This window comes from Geotrypetes seraphini, chromosome 15 (assembly GCF_902459505.1).
Source record: "Geotrypetes seraphini chromosome 15, aGeoSer1.1, whole genome shotgun sequence".
NCBI classification, from domain to species: Eukaryota; Metazoa; Chordata; class Amphibia; order Gymnophiona; family Dermophiidae; genus Geotrypetes; species Geotrypetes seraphini.
In genome coordinates this window covers 54,175,198-54,191,750 of record NC_047098.1, presented here as the reverse complement: position 1 = coordinate 54,191,750, position 16,553 = coordinate 54,175,198, and the positions used below count along the sequence as shown (strand labels likewise).

The 16,553-nt window shown below is 40.1% G+C and overlaps 1 protein-coding gene across 1 annotated transcript in view; it reads left to right on the top strand.

Annotated features, from left to right (window-relative positions):
- Positions 1-16,158, top strand: part of NUP88 (nucleoporin 88) — a 67,884-nt gene extending 51,726 nt beyond the window's left edge. Inside the window, exons 12-17 of the mRNA XM_033921415.1 lie at positions 2,701-2,826; positions 3,034-3,099; positions 4,615-4,695; positions 8,529-8,655; positions 10,050-10,168; positions 15,904-16,158. Of these exons, the coding sequence (XP_033777306.1) occupies positions 2,701-2,826; positions 3,034-3,099; positions 4,615-4,695; positions 8,529-8,655; positions 10,050-10,168; positions 15,904-15,967 (583 nt within the window). The 3' untranslated portion in view covers positions 15,968-16,158. The remainder of the gene's footprint in view (positions 1-2,700; positions 2,827-3,033; positions 3,100-4,614; positions 4,696-8,528; positions 8,656-10,049; positions 10,169-15,903) is intronic.
- The last annotated feature ends 395 nt before the right edge of the window (positions 16,159-16,553 follow it).

Sequence of the window (16,553 nt, the reverse complement as noted above, 5' to 3'; positions counted from 1 at the left end):
TGAGATATAACCCATCAGTAAACTGAAGCTGTATCGGTCTGGAAGTTTTAAAAGAGAGAAAATTAGCAGGTAAGAACCTAATTTCTCCTTTACACTCAGAATTGATAGGTTTAAATAGACCTTGTTGAACCCATTATTACCAATCATTTTAGCCATTTATTTATTGCTTTGGCTCCATTCACATGCTTTAGTCAGGAATTTTAAAAAATTTTGAACCTGTGCTAAGAGATCTGATTTAGATTGTGTTCTTCGATTTTTTTAGTTAGAGATGTCAAACTTTTTAAAATTTGTTTTCTATCCCGTTGTCCCCAAAGAGCTTTTTAAAAAGGATATATTTGCCTCTGTTCAATTGGGCAAGGTACTGGTGCAACAAAGTACCCTGTAATTTTCCATGCAAAAAAGGCTGCATTGAAAAGATTTGAGGAGTTTACCGATTATATTACATTACATTAGTGATTTCTATTCTGTCATTACCTTGCGGTTCAAGACGGATTACATAAAGAGTTATTTGGCCATTTAGGAATACATAAGGAGTTATCTGGACATTTCCCATGGTATTATGGAGTGGAGTGGAGCGGGCTACTATTGATCATGAGCAGAAGTTACTGTTCAGACTCAGGAGCAAAGCTAGATCAAGCATCCCAAGATTGCCTTCAGAAGAAATGCTGTAATCCCTTTGGCAAGATAAACCATAATGTAAACAGACTTGGTATCCTGTGGAAAAGAAACCCACCCATGGCTGTTGTTGCATGGTTATTGGGTATGGCCCCTATGACAATGGGGATACTGGTTTGCTCATTTGGAAACCAGTAGTGGCAAAGCCACTATGGACCAATGTAACACCTATGTTTTCTGTAACAGCTCCCATGGCCTGGAATTCTCTTCCAACTCGCATCAGGGCAGAACAAAACATTGATAAATTCAAAGGTGGGCTAAAATGTTTCCTCTTTAAAGATGCCTACGAATAAAGTATCTTTTTTTACTCTCTTAAATCCCCCCCTTTGCTGGCTTCTCCCTTGCCACCTTTTGTGTTTTCCCTCTAGGTCTACTTTTCTTATAAATATTGTAGTTCTCCCCTCCTTCCTTTTGTTCTTATTGTAAATTTATTTGTTATGTTAAGTTAATCGTTGTTCATTCCCCCCATTTTATTATTGTAAGATGCTTAGAAAATGATGAACATTTAATCAAATTTTTAATAAACTTGGAAACTATTTCATTTACATTTTTAGCATCGTGATATGTGTATATCATAGGCTGTGTACACTTTTAAACAAATTTATATTTCAGTAAGAGTTTCATTGCAAAACAAATAAATATTAATCTTGTAGAGTAACATTTCCTCTTTTAGATGGTACATAAGCAGTGCCTCTGCTGGGTCAGACCAGAGGTCCATCATGCCCAGCAGTCCGCTCACGTGGCGGCCCATCAGGTCCAGGACCTGTATAGTAATCCTCTATCCATACCCTTTTCCTTCAGGAAATTGTCTAATCCTTTTCTTGAACCCCAATACCATACTCTGTCGTATCACACCCTCTGGAAGCGCATTCCAGATGCCCACCACCCTTTGGGTGAAGAAGAACTTCCTAAGCACTGGTTCTGAATCTGTCCCCTCTTAATTTTTCCGAATGGTCTCTCGTTCTTGAAGTTTTCGAAAGTTTGAAGAATCTGTCCCTCTCCACTTTCTCTATGCCCTTCATGATCTTGTAAGTCTCTATCGTGTCCCCTCTAAGTCTCCTCTTCTCCAGGGAAAAGAGCCCCAGTTTCTCCAATCTTTCAGTACTAGTTAGAGAAAGATTCGGGGATACTTTTTTTTCTTTTTTTCTTTTATAATTGACCCTGAAAATTGACAAATTTCAGCCCTTGGGTCAATGGTGCAAAATTTGAAGGAATGTTCTGATGCAACTATTCACACTGAATTGCTACAAATTTGACAGTGTAATGAGCAGTGCAAGGATAATCTATGATAACAATCTGAAGTCTGTATCTACTTTTGCTCTGGAGCAGGGATCTCAAAGTCCCTCCTTGAGGGCCGCAATCCAGTCGGGTTTTCAGGATTTCCCCAATGAATATGCATTGAAAGCAATGCATGCACATAGATCTCATGCATATTCATTGGGGAAATCCTGAAAACCCGACTGGATTGCGGCCCTCAAGGAGGGACTTTGAGACCCCTGCTCTGGAGCTATAGCAGCTAATAAACTGGTCACAGTCTGTCACGACAAACTGTGACAAGCTTTAAAGCACACTTTGAGCAGCCTTTTAAATAGGCTTTCACATCCATGATGCTCATTCTAGCATTACTGAAACTAGCATAAAAAGTTGTGCTGGACTGCCAAAAATGAGTATTTTTTCATCAATTATTGTCAGCTAAAAATGACACTTTATTCACTGTTGTGCACAACATCCATTAAAACGAGGGGGTCTAGTTCAGTGACTATCGCAACTAAAGATCTGATATTTTGGGAAACATTTTTTTAATGCTATGCTAGTTCTGCATACAAATTATGAGCAAAATCTGAGACATAATGGTGGGGAGCTTTTTTATATTTTAGACCACTTGGTATGGAATGACTCTACAGCAATTAATTTCTGCGATTAATACTTTTTTTATGATAAACTTTATTCCTCCTGCCCCTGTTCTGTTTGTCAAAAAGAGAGATTTACTGTAACCTTAAGTATTATATTTTTATCTTCTTCTAGGTCAAATGACAAAGACACATCTCCTCCTCCTGAGCAATGCCTGCAGCTGCTCAGTAGAGCCACACAGATATTTCGAGAAGAATACATACTTAAACAGGACTTGGCTAAAGAGGAGATACAGCGCCGGTAAAGCATTTTTACTAATTTCTGTATCTGTGCCACACCCCTCATCCTAGCTGTGGATGGGATTTTTGGAATTTCAGATTTGGACTAATGTCTAATCTGATTGTATACTAATACCCTGTTCTTTAGCTCCACCCAGAGCAGCGTCAAAAAACAAAAATACAATTTTGTAAATAACAAAACCATTTTATAAATTCTTTCTTTATTCAGGGTGAGGTTATTGGTTGGACAGAAAGAGAAACAGTTGGATGACCTTAGATATTGCAAAGAAGAGAGGTAGGAAGAATTTGTTGAACCCTTATTTCTGATTCTGAGTTGTATTATATTCTCCATTGAAATCATATATGATATGATATAAATTTCCACATAAGTGGGTGATGGCCTCCATTGCTGAGATGGATCAGTTCTCTCCATTTGCACATAGGAGGAGAGAGAAGAGTCAAAAGATGGCACCAAGGTTGCGAGCTGACAAAACAGGGAGGATAAGAGAGTTATCCACTGAGTGAGTGGGGGGAGAGCAGATTTAGATTTGGACAGAAAGTCCTCCCCTCTCAGTCTTAGCCATGTTTAGTTTTTGTGGGTTGGTTTTTGGTTTTTTTTTTTTTGTAATATCATGTTTATTAAGATAGCAACAACATCCAGGCAGCAATGTCAGATAAGCAGGCTGAGATTCGGGCTTGGATTCCTGTAGAGATTTCAGGTGTAGAGAGGTATATCTTGGAGTCGGCAAAGAGGTAGTATTGAAAACCATGGGAAGGAGATCAGAGCTCCAAGGGAATGAGTATAGATGGAAAAGAGAAGAGGTCCCAGGACAGAGCCCTGAGGTACTCCAGTCGTTAATAGGAGAGCAGTGAAGGAGGATTCACCACTAAAGGTACAATGTGAGAGATAGGAAGAGAACAGGGCCCCAGGTACTATGAGAGCTCACAACAGCCATTTTAGGTAGCAGCTCACACAGGGCAGGAGCACAGGAAGATCACTCCTGTCCTGATTCACCGCTGGACCGCTAGGGCTTTCAATGTACGCTTTCTAGAGATCTGGGAAGTGGGATATTTTAGAGTCAGCTGGAGGGATCCCTCCTGTTCTGGCTCACTGCTAGACCACTAGGACTTATGGCAGATCTGGAGAAAGGCCTGCAAGGCAGAGGAGGGGGGCTGGTTGCAGAGCCTGAAAGGGAGGGAGGCTGGGTACAGAACCTGTCAGGGCACTTGAATATAAACCCTTGGTTTATATTCGAGTTAACCTTTTTTTCCCCTTTTTAGGAGAAAAAGGGTTACCTCGATTTATATTCAGATCAGGTTATATTCAAGTATATACAGTAAATTGATAACTTCCAGAGTATGAGAACCTCTTTGCACTTCAGTAAATATTGAATCCATATGAATCTTTTCTAAAGTTTTTTTTTTTTAAGGGAATTTTGATGTGTATATGACACAATGGAATGTACCAATACTGTGCCAAATCATTTGTTATTTTGGGCAGGATGTTTTCACCTGTTCCATTTCTGATCAGGGGAAATGGTGACTATAGGCATTGGAGTATTAGGATAAGACAGTGGTTTCCAAACATGGTCCTGGAAGCACTCCAACTAGTCAGGTTTTCAGGATATCCACAATGAGAATTCATGAGAGAGATTTGAATGCAATGGAGGGCAGTGCATGCAAATCTCTCATGATTATTCATTGTGGATATCCTGAAAACCTGACTGGTTGGGGTGCTTCCAGGACCATGTGTGGGAACTACTGGGATAAGAGATGTTTATAAGTAACTGGTTTTCTCATTCATCTTCAGAAAAAGTCTAAGAGAAATGGCAGAGCGCTTGGCAGATAAATATGAAGAGGCCAAAGAGAAACAAGAAGATATTACGAACAGGTGCATGCATGTTATATATTTTCTTTCCTACTGCAAGCATAAGATACACAGCTGATACTTGTGAGAGAGAGGATTATATAGGAAAGGCCTTGCTAAAGCTATAGTAATATAAAAATACTTACGGTATGCAAAAGACAGTTTTGTTGCCTTGGTAGAGAAAATTACTGCAGTGAATAAATCACAGTGCTTTTTTTTTTTTTTTTAGACACACAGGAATGCCTATTTGAATTCTTTCAACTTAATGGGTGATATATCAAATCCATGACCCCTTGATGCTTATGGCAGTAGGTCCCAAACTGGGCCTGGGGGAACCTCAGTCGGTCAGGTTTTCAGGATATTTGCATTTAATAATAGCAAATTTTCCAGGATCTGAGGCAGCAAAGCATCCTCATACCATCATGTTACTACCGTTGTGTTTGACTATTATGATGCTCTATTTGTTTTATGCCAGACATAATGGGGCCTATGTTGTCCAAAGAGTTCCACTTTTGACTTGCCTTTTGGGATAATGTCCTGTGGACAGACTTGGGGATCATCTAGATGTGTTTTTGCAAATGCGAGACAAGCATGGATGTTAATCTTGGATAGCAGCAGTTTCTGCCTTGCTATTTTCCCTTTGATTCCATTTTTGCCCAATCTTTCTTATTGTAGAGTCATGACTTTAGCTGAGGCTACGAGATGCCTGCAGTTCTTTGGATGATGTTCTAGGGTGTTTTGTGAGTTCTGGATGAATTAGTGCTGTGCCTTTAAAAATTATTTTGACAGGCTGGCTACTCCTAGGAAGATTCACCACTATTCCAAGTCTTCTCCATTTGGCGATAATGGCTCTTACTATGGTTTGGTTGAAACCCAGAGCTTTAGTAATAGATTTGTAATCCTTTCCAGTCTGATATATATCATCAGTTGGTTTTCAATACAGCCCTCTTAAACCATAATCAATCCTCTTTCTTATTTCCGCCTATAATATATAATCAATCTACCTGCTTATACCATTTTTCCCTAAAAGTAAGACCTACCCCGAAAATAAGCCTTAGCATGATTTTCAGGGTAGATCTTAATATAAGCCCTACCCCTGAAAATAAGCCCTAGTCGCCGGCAGCTGCGCTTCCTCCTGCCATGCCCCCCCCCCCCCTACTGACCCTTCTATCTCTCCCCCCAACCGCAAGACCGGAATACCTTGTAACAAATGCAACATCGACAGCAATCTAGACAGGCTGCTTCGCGGCCTTCTCTCGCCCGGGCGTTCATATGCCACGTTGCTGATGATATCATTAGTGATGTGAGAGAAGGCTGCAAAGCAGCCTATCTAGATTGCTGCTGACATTGCATTTTACAAGGTATTTCGGTCTTGCAGTTGGGGGGGGAGAGATGGAAAGGTCAGCGGGGGGAGAGGGGGGATGGGAGAGAGGGATAGAAGCTGCAAGGGTTCTGCTGCACAAGGGATGGGAGGGAGGGATAGAAACTGCAGGGGTTCTGCTGCACAAGGGATGGGAGGGAGGGATAGAAAGATAATAATAATAACCGCAGGACCGTAAAGTTCTATGCGGTTTACAATGATTAAAAGGTATTACAGATTGAGTGGAATAAACAAAGTTCAGAGTTAGTGAATAACAGTTCTAAAGATCATTTGTTGAGGACTAAGATTGTATAGGTCAGTTACCTAAGTACTTCAGGAACAGATGTGTTTTTAGGCGCTTCCTGAATTCCCTATAAGTAGTAGGCACGAGCAGTTGTTCCAGGTCTTTACACCATAATGCTGCTTGATGTGAGAAAAGATGTTGGTGATGGCTTTTAAATTTACAACCTCTGACCGGTGGAGAAACAAAGTTCGGATGTGAACTTCTCCTATGTCTGTGGTTATATATTTAGGGGCTAACCTGTAAAGTACCTTGAAGCAAAAACAACCAAACTTGAACTTCACACATGCCTCCATTGGCAGTCAGTGTAGAAGTCGATAGTAAGGTGTTACATGATCAAACTTATTCAGTCCACAAAGTAGCCTAACCGCTGCATTTTGTACCAGTTGCAATCGCCGCATATTTTTCTGGGAGAGTGCCAAATAGGCGATGTTACAATAGTCGAACTGACTCAGTATGAGGGATTGTACCAGAATTCTAAATGATAAGACATCAAAGTAAGCTCTGATGGACCGAAGCTTCCAGAGGGTGAGAAAGATCTTTCTAATCAAGGAGTCTACCTGGTCTTTCATTGTCAGACTCTGGTCCAGTGTTACTCCCAATACCTTCATAGTGGGTTGAATGGGATGACTAAGATTATTGATGCACAGTGATGCTTTAGTGTCAAGTGGGTGTGGTGATGCTATAAAAAATTTTGTTTTCTCTGGGTTTAGCTTTAGTCTGAACTCAGTCATCCATTGCTTCATCCGATTTAGTACCTCTGTTGCTTTGAGGGTGACTTCTGAGATAGAGGTATTGAATGGGAAGTCATCAGCGTAGCTAAATAGTTTTATCCCCAGCTGGGATAGTTGCGCACCCAATGAGGACATATAAACATTGAAGAGCAGAGGGGATAATGGTGACCCCTGTGGCACGCCAGATGAATTGCTCCATGTATGCAAGATATGAGGAAACCTCGAAACTAGTTTAATAACTCTCCTCTGATTCCAATTACATCTAGGCATTGTAACAGTTTCCCATGGTCCACCAAGTCGAAGGCAGAGCTCATGTCAAATTGCATGATCAGGGCATTGAGGCCCTTACTAAACAAGTAGCACAAATTATCCAGGATAGCCACAATTACTGTCTCAGTGCTAAACAGAGGCGTAAAACCAGATTGAGTTTCATGCAAAAGAGAGAATTGGTCGAGATATTCCATCAGTTGGATGTGTACCAATCCTTCCATGATTTTCACAATGAATGGAATGGATGCTACTGGTCTATAGTTGGTTATTGATGTTGATGATTCTTTACAATTTTTTGGAATTGGGGTTATTATGATATGACCTTTATTAGTGAGGAATTTTCCATTGGTTAGGTTATTGGTTAAATTCAACAGTGATAGTTTAAAGTCTAATGGAGCTGTTTTCATAATTTCTGGGGGACATGAGTCCAGAACACAGTATGATTTAGAGCAGTGGTTCCCAACCCTGTCCTGGAGGACCACCAGGCCAATCGGGTTTTCAGGCCAGCCCTAATGAATATGCATGAGAGAGATTTGCATATAATGGAAGTGACAGGCATGCAAATCTGCTCCATGCATATTCATTAGAGTTATCCTGAAAACCCGATTGGCCTGGTGGTCCTCCAGGACAGGGTTGAAAACCACTGATTTAGAGTATTTGTTATATAACTTGATATAGTTATTCCATTTGAAATTGTGGAAGGAACTCCAAATCATGTCCGCTGGTATTTCATTTCCATGTATATCAGTTGATTGATGTTCGCATGCGACAATTATCGAGTGGTTATTTCTTAGGTTTTTAATTTTTGACTCGAAATGTTGTGCTAGATCATTTGCTGAGGGTAGCTTGATATTATGCATGGGTTGAGTGTGGCGTGTGGTGTCAAATAAATATGTAACTATGTTGAACAGTTCTTTTGTATTAGCTCCTTTTGAGTTAGTGTTAGATGAGTTAATTTTGGATGAGTAAAATGTTTTGCATTTTTCTTTTATCTGTTTGTAGAGTTTTATGTTGGATCTCCAGTTGTTTCGATCTGGCAAAAACATCTCTATCTCCGCTAGTTGCATTCTTCTTTGTGTTCTTTGATCATTTAGTCCCAGCACTAAGACATTTTGCAATAGTCATCATTAGAAACATGATCCAAGAATAATTTGGAATTCTATCTGCCACTTTTTTTTTTTTTTTTTTGAAGAATGAAAAAAGTGCTCCACAGTTTCCACTGTCAAATCCCAATTCTGTCAGACAGTGAGAGAGATATGAAGAAGGAATTACAAACCATTGATGAACAGCTGCAGCGGCTGAGCAATGCAATTAAACAGGTGAGGCAAAATCTAGTGGGCGAAGCTATTTTAGTGGTTTGGAGTTTGCATGTTTTGCACACTATTCTAATATAAATTTTAAAAATAACGATTATCAGAACAGCTGTTTCGTACATCCATTTATTTTCATTGTTCATTTTGGAAAGGTACTTATTTAGACGATTTGAAAAGTCACTTGTGTCAAAATTGACATAGTATAAATGTTAGTAGGATTGATAGTGTATATGTTGTGTATTTTTGCAGCATAGAATAAGTAATGTAACACGAGTATGATTTTCTTTTAAGGGAACACCAACAGATTCTCCCTGGCTGGCTCATCACATGCTAATTCTACAAATAAGCAAGGCAATTTTGAGTCTCTTTTAGCTATGGCAATTTTGAGATTCCAGAATGATTTTTTTTTTTTCCTTTTCCAAAAGAGCACATGCTCAGTGATCTAATAAAGGGAGCGGACTGCCCTGGACACCAGTGCACCTCTCCTCTCTGTGGCCCCCTAACCTCTCCCCCTCCACATACCTCTTGAAAATTTCACCAGCTCGAGTAGCATCTTCTACCTCCTGAGCTTGTGCTGGCTTCTGCTCCCTTCTGACGTCATGTCCTGGTGGCAGAAACAGGACGTGACATCAGAAGGGAAGCCAAGGCCAGCACAAGCAGGAAGTAGAAGATCCTGCTTATACTGGTTAATATTTCAAGAGGCATGTGTGTGGGGGGGGGGTGCTCGAGTGGTGGGATAGTGTAGAGGGGCGCACGGTACTGCAATGCCAGGCACTTCTCTCCCTCACTACACCACTGCAGGTGCTGTCACCTTTTTGTATCTTGAAGGCTAATTCTCCTTTTGAGCCAGTATCAGAATGTTCCACTGAATCTGGAAACTTGTTAGAATTTGGGTCAGTGTTTAAATGCTAGCCATTGTGGTAAATATTTCACATTGGTTCAGCTATCCATAAAAGCAGTGTTACTAAATGTAGCTGGACAGAACACCACAAAAAATTCACGGATAAGTAACTTACACATTTAGTAGCTGCTACTAACCACATAAACCTCTTTGAATTTTGGGGTGTAAAACATAGAAACTTGATGACAGGCCCATCGGGTCTACCCATTCACAGCATCCACTAACTTCTTCTCCTCTCCCTAAGAGCTCCCATGTGCCCGTCCCATGCTTTCTTAAAGTCAGACAGTCTCTGTTTCTGTCACCTTTGTTGGGAGGCTATTCCGCACATCTTCCACCCTTTCTGTAAAAAAAGTATTTCCTTAGAATACTCCTGAGACTATCACCTCTTAACATCACCACTTATTCCAATTTATTCCACGTATGTTTTTAGATGTCTCTTTTCTAGGCTCTTATACTAGAAATTCTACAACTGCATCCACTCTCTAACATGCATCTGCAGGTTAAGCTAAAGATGGATTATCAGCAGAAGCGGATGGAAAAAGGAACTAGTCCGCGGAAAACCAGCATCAACCTTAGTGCATACCAGAGGAAATGTATCCAAACAGTTCTGAAAGAAGAGTAAGTATCCTTTTCCAAATGGTCTGGGGCATATACTGTACTTTAGCTGGTTAAGATGTATGTGTTAATTTATTTCCAGTCTGAAAAGTAGTTATTCTTTTTAGAAATATTGCATATAGAAATAAAGGTCAGATCAAGTCTTAAATGATAATTCTTTAATGTATGTGTGACCTTCTTTCAGCAACCACACTGGCCTTAAGGAAAGAACTCAACTCTTGATAGTTACTCTAGTTACTTATATTTGACTCTTATTTCTGCATATTCAAATGGATTAAGGCTTTGTTCAAAGGCATAGATTCTGGAAAGATTTACAACATAATTTATAGAAGAGTGAGTGCTCGGAGGGTATGAATGTGTAGGGGTGTTAGGGCTGTAGCTAGCATGGAGATGTGAAAAGGTAGTGCTGAATTTAAAGGCAGCATATATGAGAATAGAAGTATGGGTAGTTGATGGGGTATAATTATGTTTAGGTGTAAAATAGTTGTAGTGTTGAGAAATGGAAAAATTTTATTCTTTTCTTTGTTTTAGAGGAGCATGGATATTTATCTAGCAATAGATTGCTTTATTTAATCTTTTCATTATCTTTTCCTGCCTGCCAACAAGTTAAATACTTCATTTTAGGTCACCACTACAGTCTAGAACAGGGGTGCTCAAAAAGTCGATCACGATCAACCAGTCAATCGCAAAGGCAACGCGAGTCGATTGCGACTCTCATTGCCTTTGCGTTCTCCCTGTTATCCGATGCCACAACAGGCCAGCAGTGACTTCAGAAGCGCCGGGCAAGCCAGCATACCCCGCCCCACCCGGGACGTCAATTCGCTTCTTCATGGAGGCCAATTCAAGTCACAAGTACCTAGCAAAAACCCAAATAGTAGCAGCATTCCATGCTACCAATCCAGGGAAAGCAGTTGCTTCCCCCATGTCTGTCTCAATAGCAGACTATAGACTTTTTCTCTAGGAACTTATCCAAACCTGGTGCTGCTCTAATGGCATGGAAAATACCTTTTACACCCAGCTTTCAGTGCAGAGCCTCCACCTCTCTTTGTTCTGCCATCTTAGAGTGGGCTAGGGGAGCTACAGCATTTGGTTTCAGCCTTTCAAGAACAGGAAAATTGAGGAGTCACTTTTATGGTACTAGCCCAAGCTAGCCTGGCTTGGCTCGATTGAGGACACGGAATTAGAAGCTGACTGAAGATATTTTTAATTTTCTTTTTGCTTTATTTTTGTTGGGCTTGTTTAATTTTCCTTTTTTTTTAACCTGCTTTTATTTTTAGGATTTTTCTTTGGGCTTCTTTGATATTGAAGTTTTTCCTTCTGTTGTTACTTTTATGCACCTATAGTATTGAATTTATTGTATTATCTTTTCCCTCTTCCTTCTCTTCTCTTTTTTTAATACTGTTTATTATGAGAGGGTGACCAGAAAAACAATACAAATATGCCATAGTCTCAGAGCAAAATACATATAAGAGGTCTCACGATCACAGGGTACAGATATGGCTCATAAAAAAAAAAAGAAAAAAAACTGAAAGTCAAGGCACTTGGGCCAATAGAGTACAGTACAAAGGGTCAATCTCCTCCTTTTTTTCTTTGTTTGTACCCCCTTCTCCCCCAGCCCACAAAACATAGAGATACCAAAAGCTACAAGATAAACAAGCAAATACGCCATACAGACCAATTCAAGCATTGCTTATTACCTTTGTCTTGTGTTCCCCCTCTTAGTTCCCAGCCAGCATCTCACTTAGGGAGGCTTTCCAAACATTAATATCTTGCAGATTGTTATCCATCCACATTCTCAATATCCCCTTCTTCGCTAACAAAAGAGCAATTGAAATGAACTTGCAGTTATCCCCAGAGAGGCCCTGATCTGCCACAGTTTTTTAGTATCCCACCAACAGTACAGCATAAGACTATTGAATATCAACCATCAAAATCTGAGATATTACTTTGATAATGCCATTCCAGTAAGCTTCCAACATAGGGTATTCAATCAACATATGTACTAAAGTGCCTTTCATACGCTTGCATTTCACACACACATTGGATTCCTGGCTCTCTGCTTTGGTGCCCTGGACATGTGTCATATAAGTGCGGTGCAAAATTTTAAACTGCAGCCATACTAAAACACTCTTGAAGAGCAACAGAAGTAAAATCCTCCCCCAGATCGTGCCCATTGTGCTGCCAGTTGTTCCAGAAACTTCATAGGTCTTTCCTCGCAGGCCATCCTGTACCAGAAGGAAATAGAATTAAAAGAGGAAGGAAGATGCATAAAGATATGCACAACCTTCAGAAAGGTATGATTGCTGGGATTCCTATCATGCTGTCCCTAAAAAAAGTGGCAGATCTGAAGATAGGTGAAAAAGTACATATGAGGTAAGCCCCAAGGATGTTTCATGTCAGAAAAAGTGAGAAAAACATCCTGCCCTGGAGCCACAAAGTGCCCCAAGTATTTACCTAGACCAGATTGGTCAGAATGCTTGCTAGTATGGCCTACCCCAGCTGGGAATTCAGGATTTTTTCTGATGGGGAAGAGTGCCCAGTTTCCTCTTCCGCCCCCTACATTCCTCCTTCACCATCTCAATGCCTTCTGTAGTGGGGTAAGCTAGACACCGTACCATCCCCGTATCCATCCTGGTAGCGAAAGGCCAAGGCATCATATGGATAAGTCCAAGCATCTACCAAACCTACCGGGGCTTATTCCCAGGACAAGCAGGCAGCATATTCTCACACATGGGTGACGTCACCAATGGAGCCCTGGTACAAATACTTGAAAAGTGAATTGCAACTTTAAGTTTTAGAAAGTTTGCAATCAGCCTGCACTGCGCATGCTCGAGTGCCTTCCTGGCCGACATAGGCGTGCGGTCCCTCTGTTTCTTAGTTTCCGTGGAGCTAAGAAAACGCGTTTCAATGACTGTTAAAAACTTTTTTGCGCTCTCGCGTCAGTGAATTTTCTGTCATTTTTGTGTTGTTCTTTATTTTTCTTTTGGTTAGTTTACCTTCAGTTAAAAAAAAAAAACGAGGCCCTTGCAGAAATACCATATTTTGCACGTCTGAGATGAACTTCTGGTGCAAATGCCTCTTGAATGTTGATCTGATAAAGTTAATAAAAAATATCTGGTTGGAAATATTTGAAGCATTGCCATTATTCCTGAACACCTAAGAGCAGGGCTAGCTTCTCACCGTCGTTCTTGATCAATGTTTTGCTCCTGTGTCCAGGTCGAAGTGGATCATATTGCTTCCCAGCGTCCCTTCAACTTCTACACCTTGCGCCAGTCCTCGTAGTCCATTTAGAATTAAGTCCAGAATTGTATTTCCTCTCATATTTTCTTTGACATGTTGTTACAGGAAGCAATCACCTACAGCATCCAGGAACTTGGTCTCCCTACTGCAACCGGAGATGCTTAGGTTCCAGTCTATCCCCGGATAATTTAAGTCACCCATGATAACTGCATTGCCTCCCTTGCAGTTGCGTTTAATCTCGTCTGTCATTCATCAATTTCTTTGGACTGCTCTGGAGGGTCGGTAGTAGATGCCGATCTTCATTTCCGTTCCGTTCCGTTCAGTCTTTTCTATATAATGATTTCCAGTAGTCTAGGTTAAAAAGTATAAAAAGTTCCATTAGAGCAGTGTTCTCAAACTCGCAGCCCGCCAGGTACTATTTTGAGGTCCTCGGTATGTTTATCAATAACAAAAGTAAAATAAAACAGTTTCTTGAACATATGTCTTTTTAGCTATAAATTACAATATTATTATTAAGACAGCCAAAAGGAAAGATTTATAAACTATAAAGAGTTTTTCCTCATGCAAAATTGTCATTTCTTTAATAAGACATTAACTATTTTTTCTGAGGCCCTCCAAGTACCTACAAATCTAAAATGTGGCCCTGCAAAGGGTTTGAGTTTGAGACCCCTGGCTTAGAGAGTCCCATACATTTATATTTTTAGATATAACAAATGTGAGGATCTGTGATGTGTACACTTTCAGATTGCATTGAAATGTATTTTACAAAGAGTTTAATAAGTGGGCCAAACAATATAAACAAGTAAAGTGTATTTTTGCAAAATCTGTTTGGATCCACTAAATTGCAGTGTGAAGCATAAACATAGTTTAATTCAAAGTCTGCTACCTTGAAGTGGAGAAAGCAAATTTTCAAGTTATTTACTCAAGTAAACTGTCTTATAATTGCCCATTTCCTCTCTAGAGATCAACAATGTGTGTGATCTTATATGTGTAGAAGAAAAGTAGGTGCAGATACATTTTCCTGGTAATTTTCAAAGGGATCATTTGCACCAGTTCATAGAGAAAAGTTCTCAGAAGAGTATTTGTAGACTTTTCAGAAGGCTGCTGCTGGCAGATATAGACTAACTCAAAATGTCTAGTGCTGAAGTATGACTTAGATAAGTAGCCACCTGTGGAACTGTGCAATAAAATACCTACCCTTTACTGTTTTCTTTGACTGTTTTCTCAAAAGGACTTAAGTCAGTTTAAAGATGTTCTGGATAGTGTTGTTAACCCAGTTTATGATGGGGGATTTTAACAATGGTTTCTCCGGGAATGAAAGAGTAGTAATCAACTTATTTGTAGGGGGAAAAAAAGGTACCGGTACTCATGTAGGGTAACCTTAGGGGTGGGGTCACTATCTATATATCTATAAGGAGAGTATGGTGCAGTAGTTAAAGCTACAGCCTCAGTACCCTGGGGTTGTGGGTTCAAACCTAAGCTGCTCCTTCTGACCTTGGGCAAGTGATTTAATCCCCCCATTGCCCCAGGTACATTAGATAGATTGTGAGCCTGCTGGGACAGACAGGGAAAAATGCTTGAGTACCTGAATAAATTCATGTAAACCAGAGATCTCAAAGTCCCTCCTTGAGGGCCACAATCCAGTTGAGTTTTCAGGATTTCCCCAATGAATATGCATTGAAAGCAGTGCATGCACTTAGATCTCATGCATATTCATTGGGGAAATCCTGAAAACCCGACTGGATTGCGGCCCTCAAGGAGGGACTTTGAGATCCCTGATGTAAACCATTCTGAGCTCCCATTGGGCTCTTTACTTAAAAATAAAAGAAAAAAAATACACTCCCCCATCCATATTCACGGGAGTTAGGAGCACAACCCCCTCATGAATAAGAAGCATTTGTGAATAACTTTAGGGCTGACTGTGAACCACCCTCAACTCTCTACACCTTACTTTTAAAGCCTGATGGTCTAGCGGTGAAGGGAAGCAGGAGCGATCTTCCTACACTCCTGCCCCATGCAGAGCCGCAAACAAAAATGGCTGCCATGAGTTCCCACTGTAGTCTCATGAGACCAAGGAAACTCATGGCAGCTATTTTTGTTTGTAGCTGTGCATGGGGCAGGAGCATAATAACCCCGCTAGACCACCAGGCTTTAAAAGTAAGGTGTGGAAAGAGGCAGGAGGGAGATAGGGGGGGGTTTAAAGACTTGAATAACTGATACTGTAAATCCTAAACCCATGCATATGGAATGGGAGTGTATAGGTAGTAATGATTTTTGAATGATCAGCTTTGAAAATATTTTAATAGAGTGGATGATGACCCTCAGCATCTGCACAGTGAGATGGTCAGGGTTATAGTTGCTTCTTATAGGTTACTTTAGTCCCATGCATTCAAAGTTGTAAAGAGTTGAGTGAGCTGCACAGAAGCTACATCAGGCAACTCTGATTTCATTATATACCATTTTCTATAAAGTAACATTTGTTTCTTTTTCTTCTACAGGGGTGAACATATACAGCAAATGGTAAAACAAATCAATGCTGTTAGAAACCATGTAAATTTCTAGTGTGCTGTATGCTAACCTACATTGGTGAATTTTAGCTTGGAAGATAACATTGAAGACCAACCTATGCTACTTCTGCAAGGTAGTCCAAAAGAAGAGCCACATGGCAAAAAAAACAGGATTGCATAGAGGGATTTTTTAAATTAAACCAGTTACCATATAAAACCCAACCCAGCCATATTTCAGCCTTGCCTGCATCAAGAGTAAAGCTATACTTCACATTCAACTTTTATTAATATAAACAATGAGATATGTACTTTATTTAAAAAAAAAAGTGTATTTGCTACATATTTTGTAAAAATTCTTAAGTACTACACAGATTACACCATGCCTTGTGAATTTTTGATTAAGGTGTGTAATCAGATTGAATGAATAAAATACATTGAATTTTTAAAATGCTTCCCATTCTGCTTAAGTGCTTCTGAATTATCTTGTATCTCTTGGCATGTATTTAAAAAATATCCACAAAAGGGGTCCAAAGTGGTGATTTCTTGAAGCCAGACAATTTATGCTACACTTCATTTGCTACTGTAGCATCACATTCAAGTCAGTTACGTATTAACCTCTGTATTGTTCCTAAGCAAAGGCC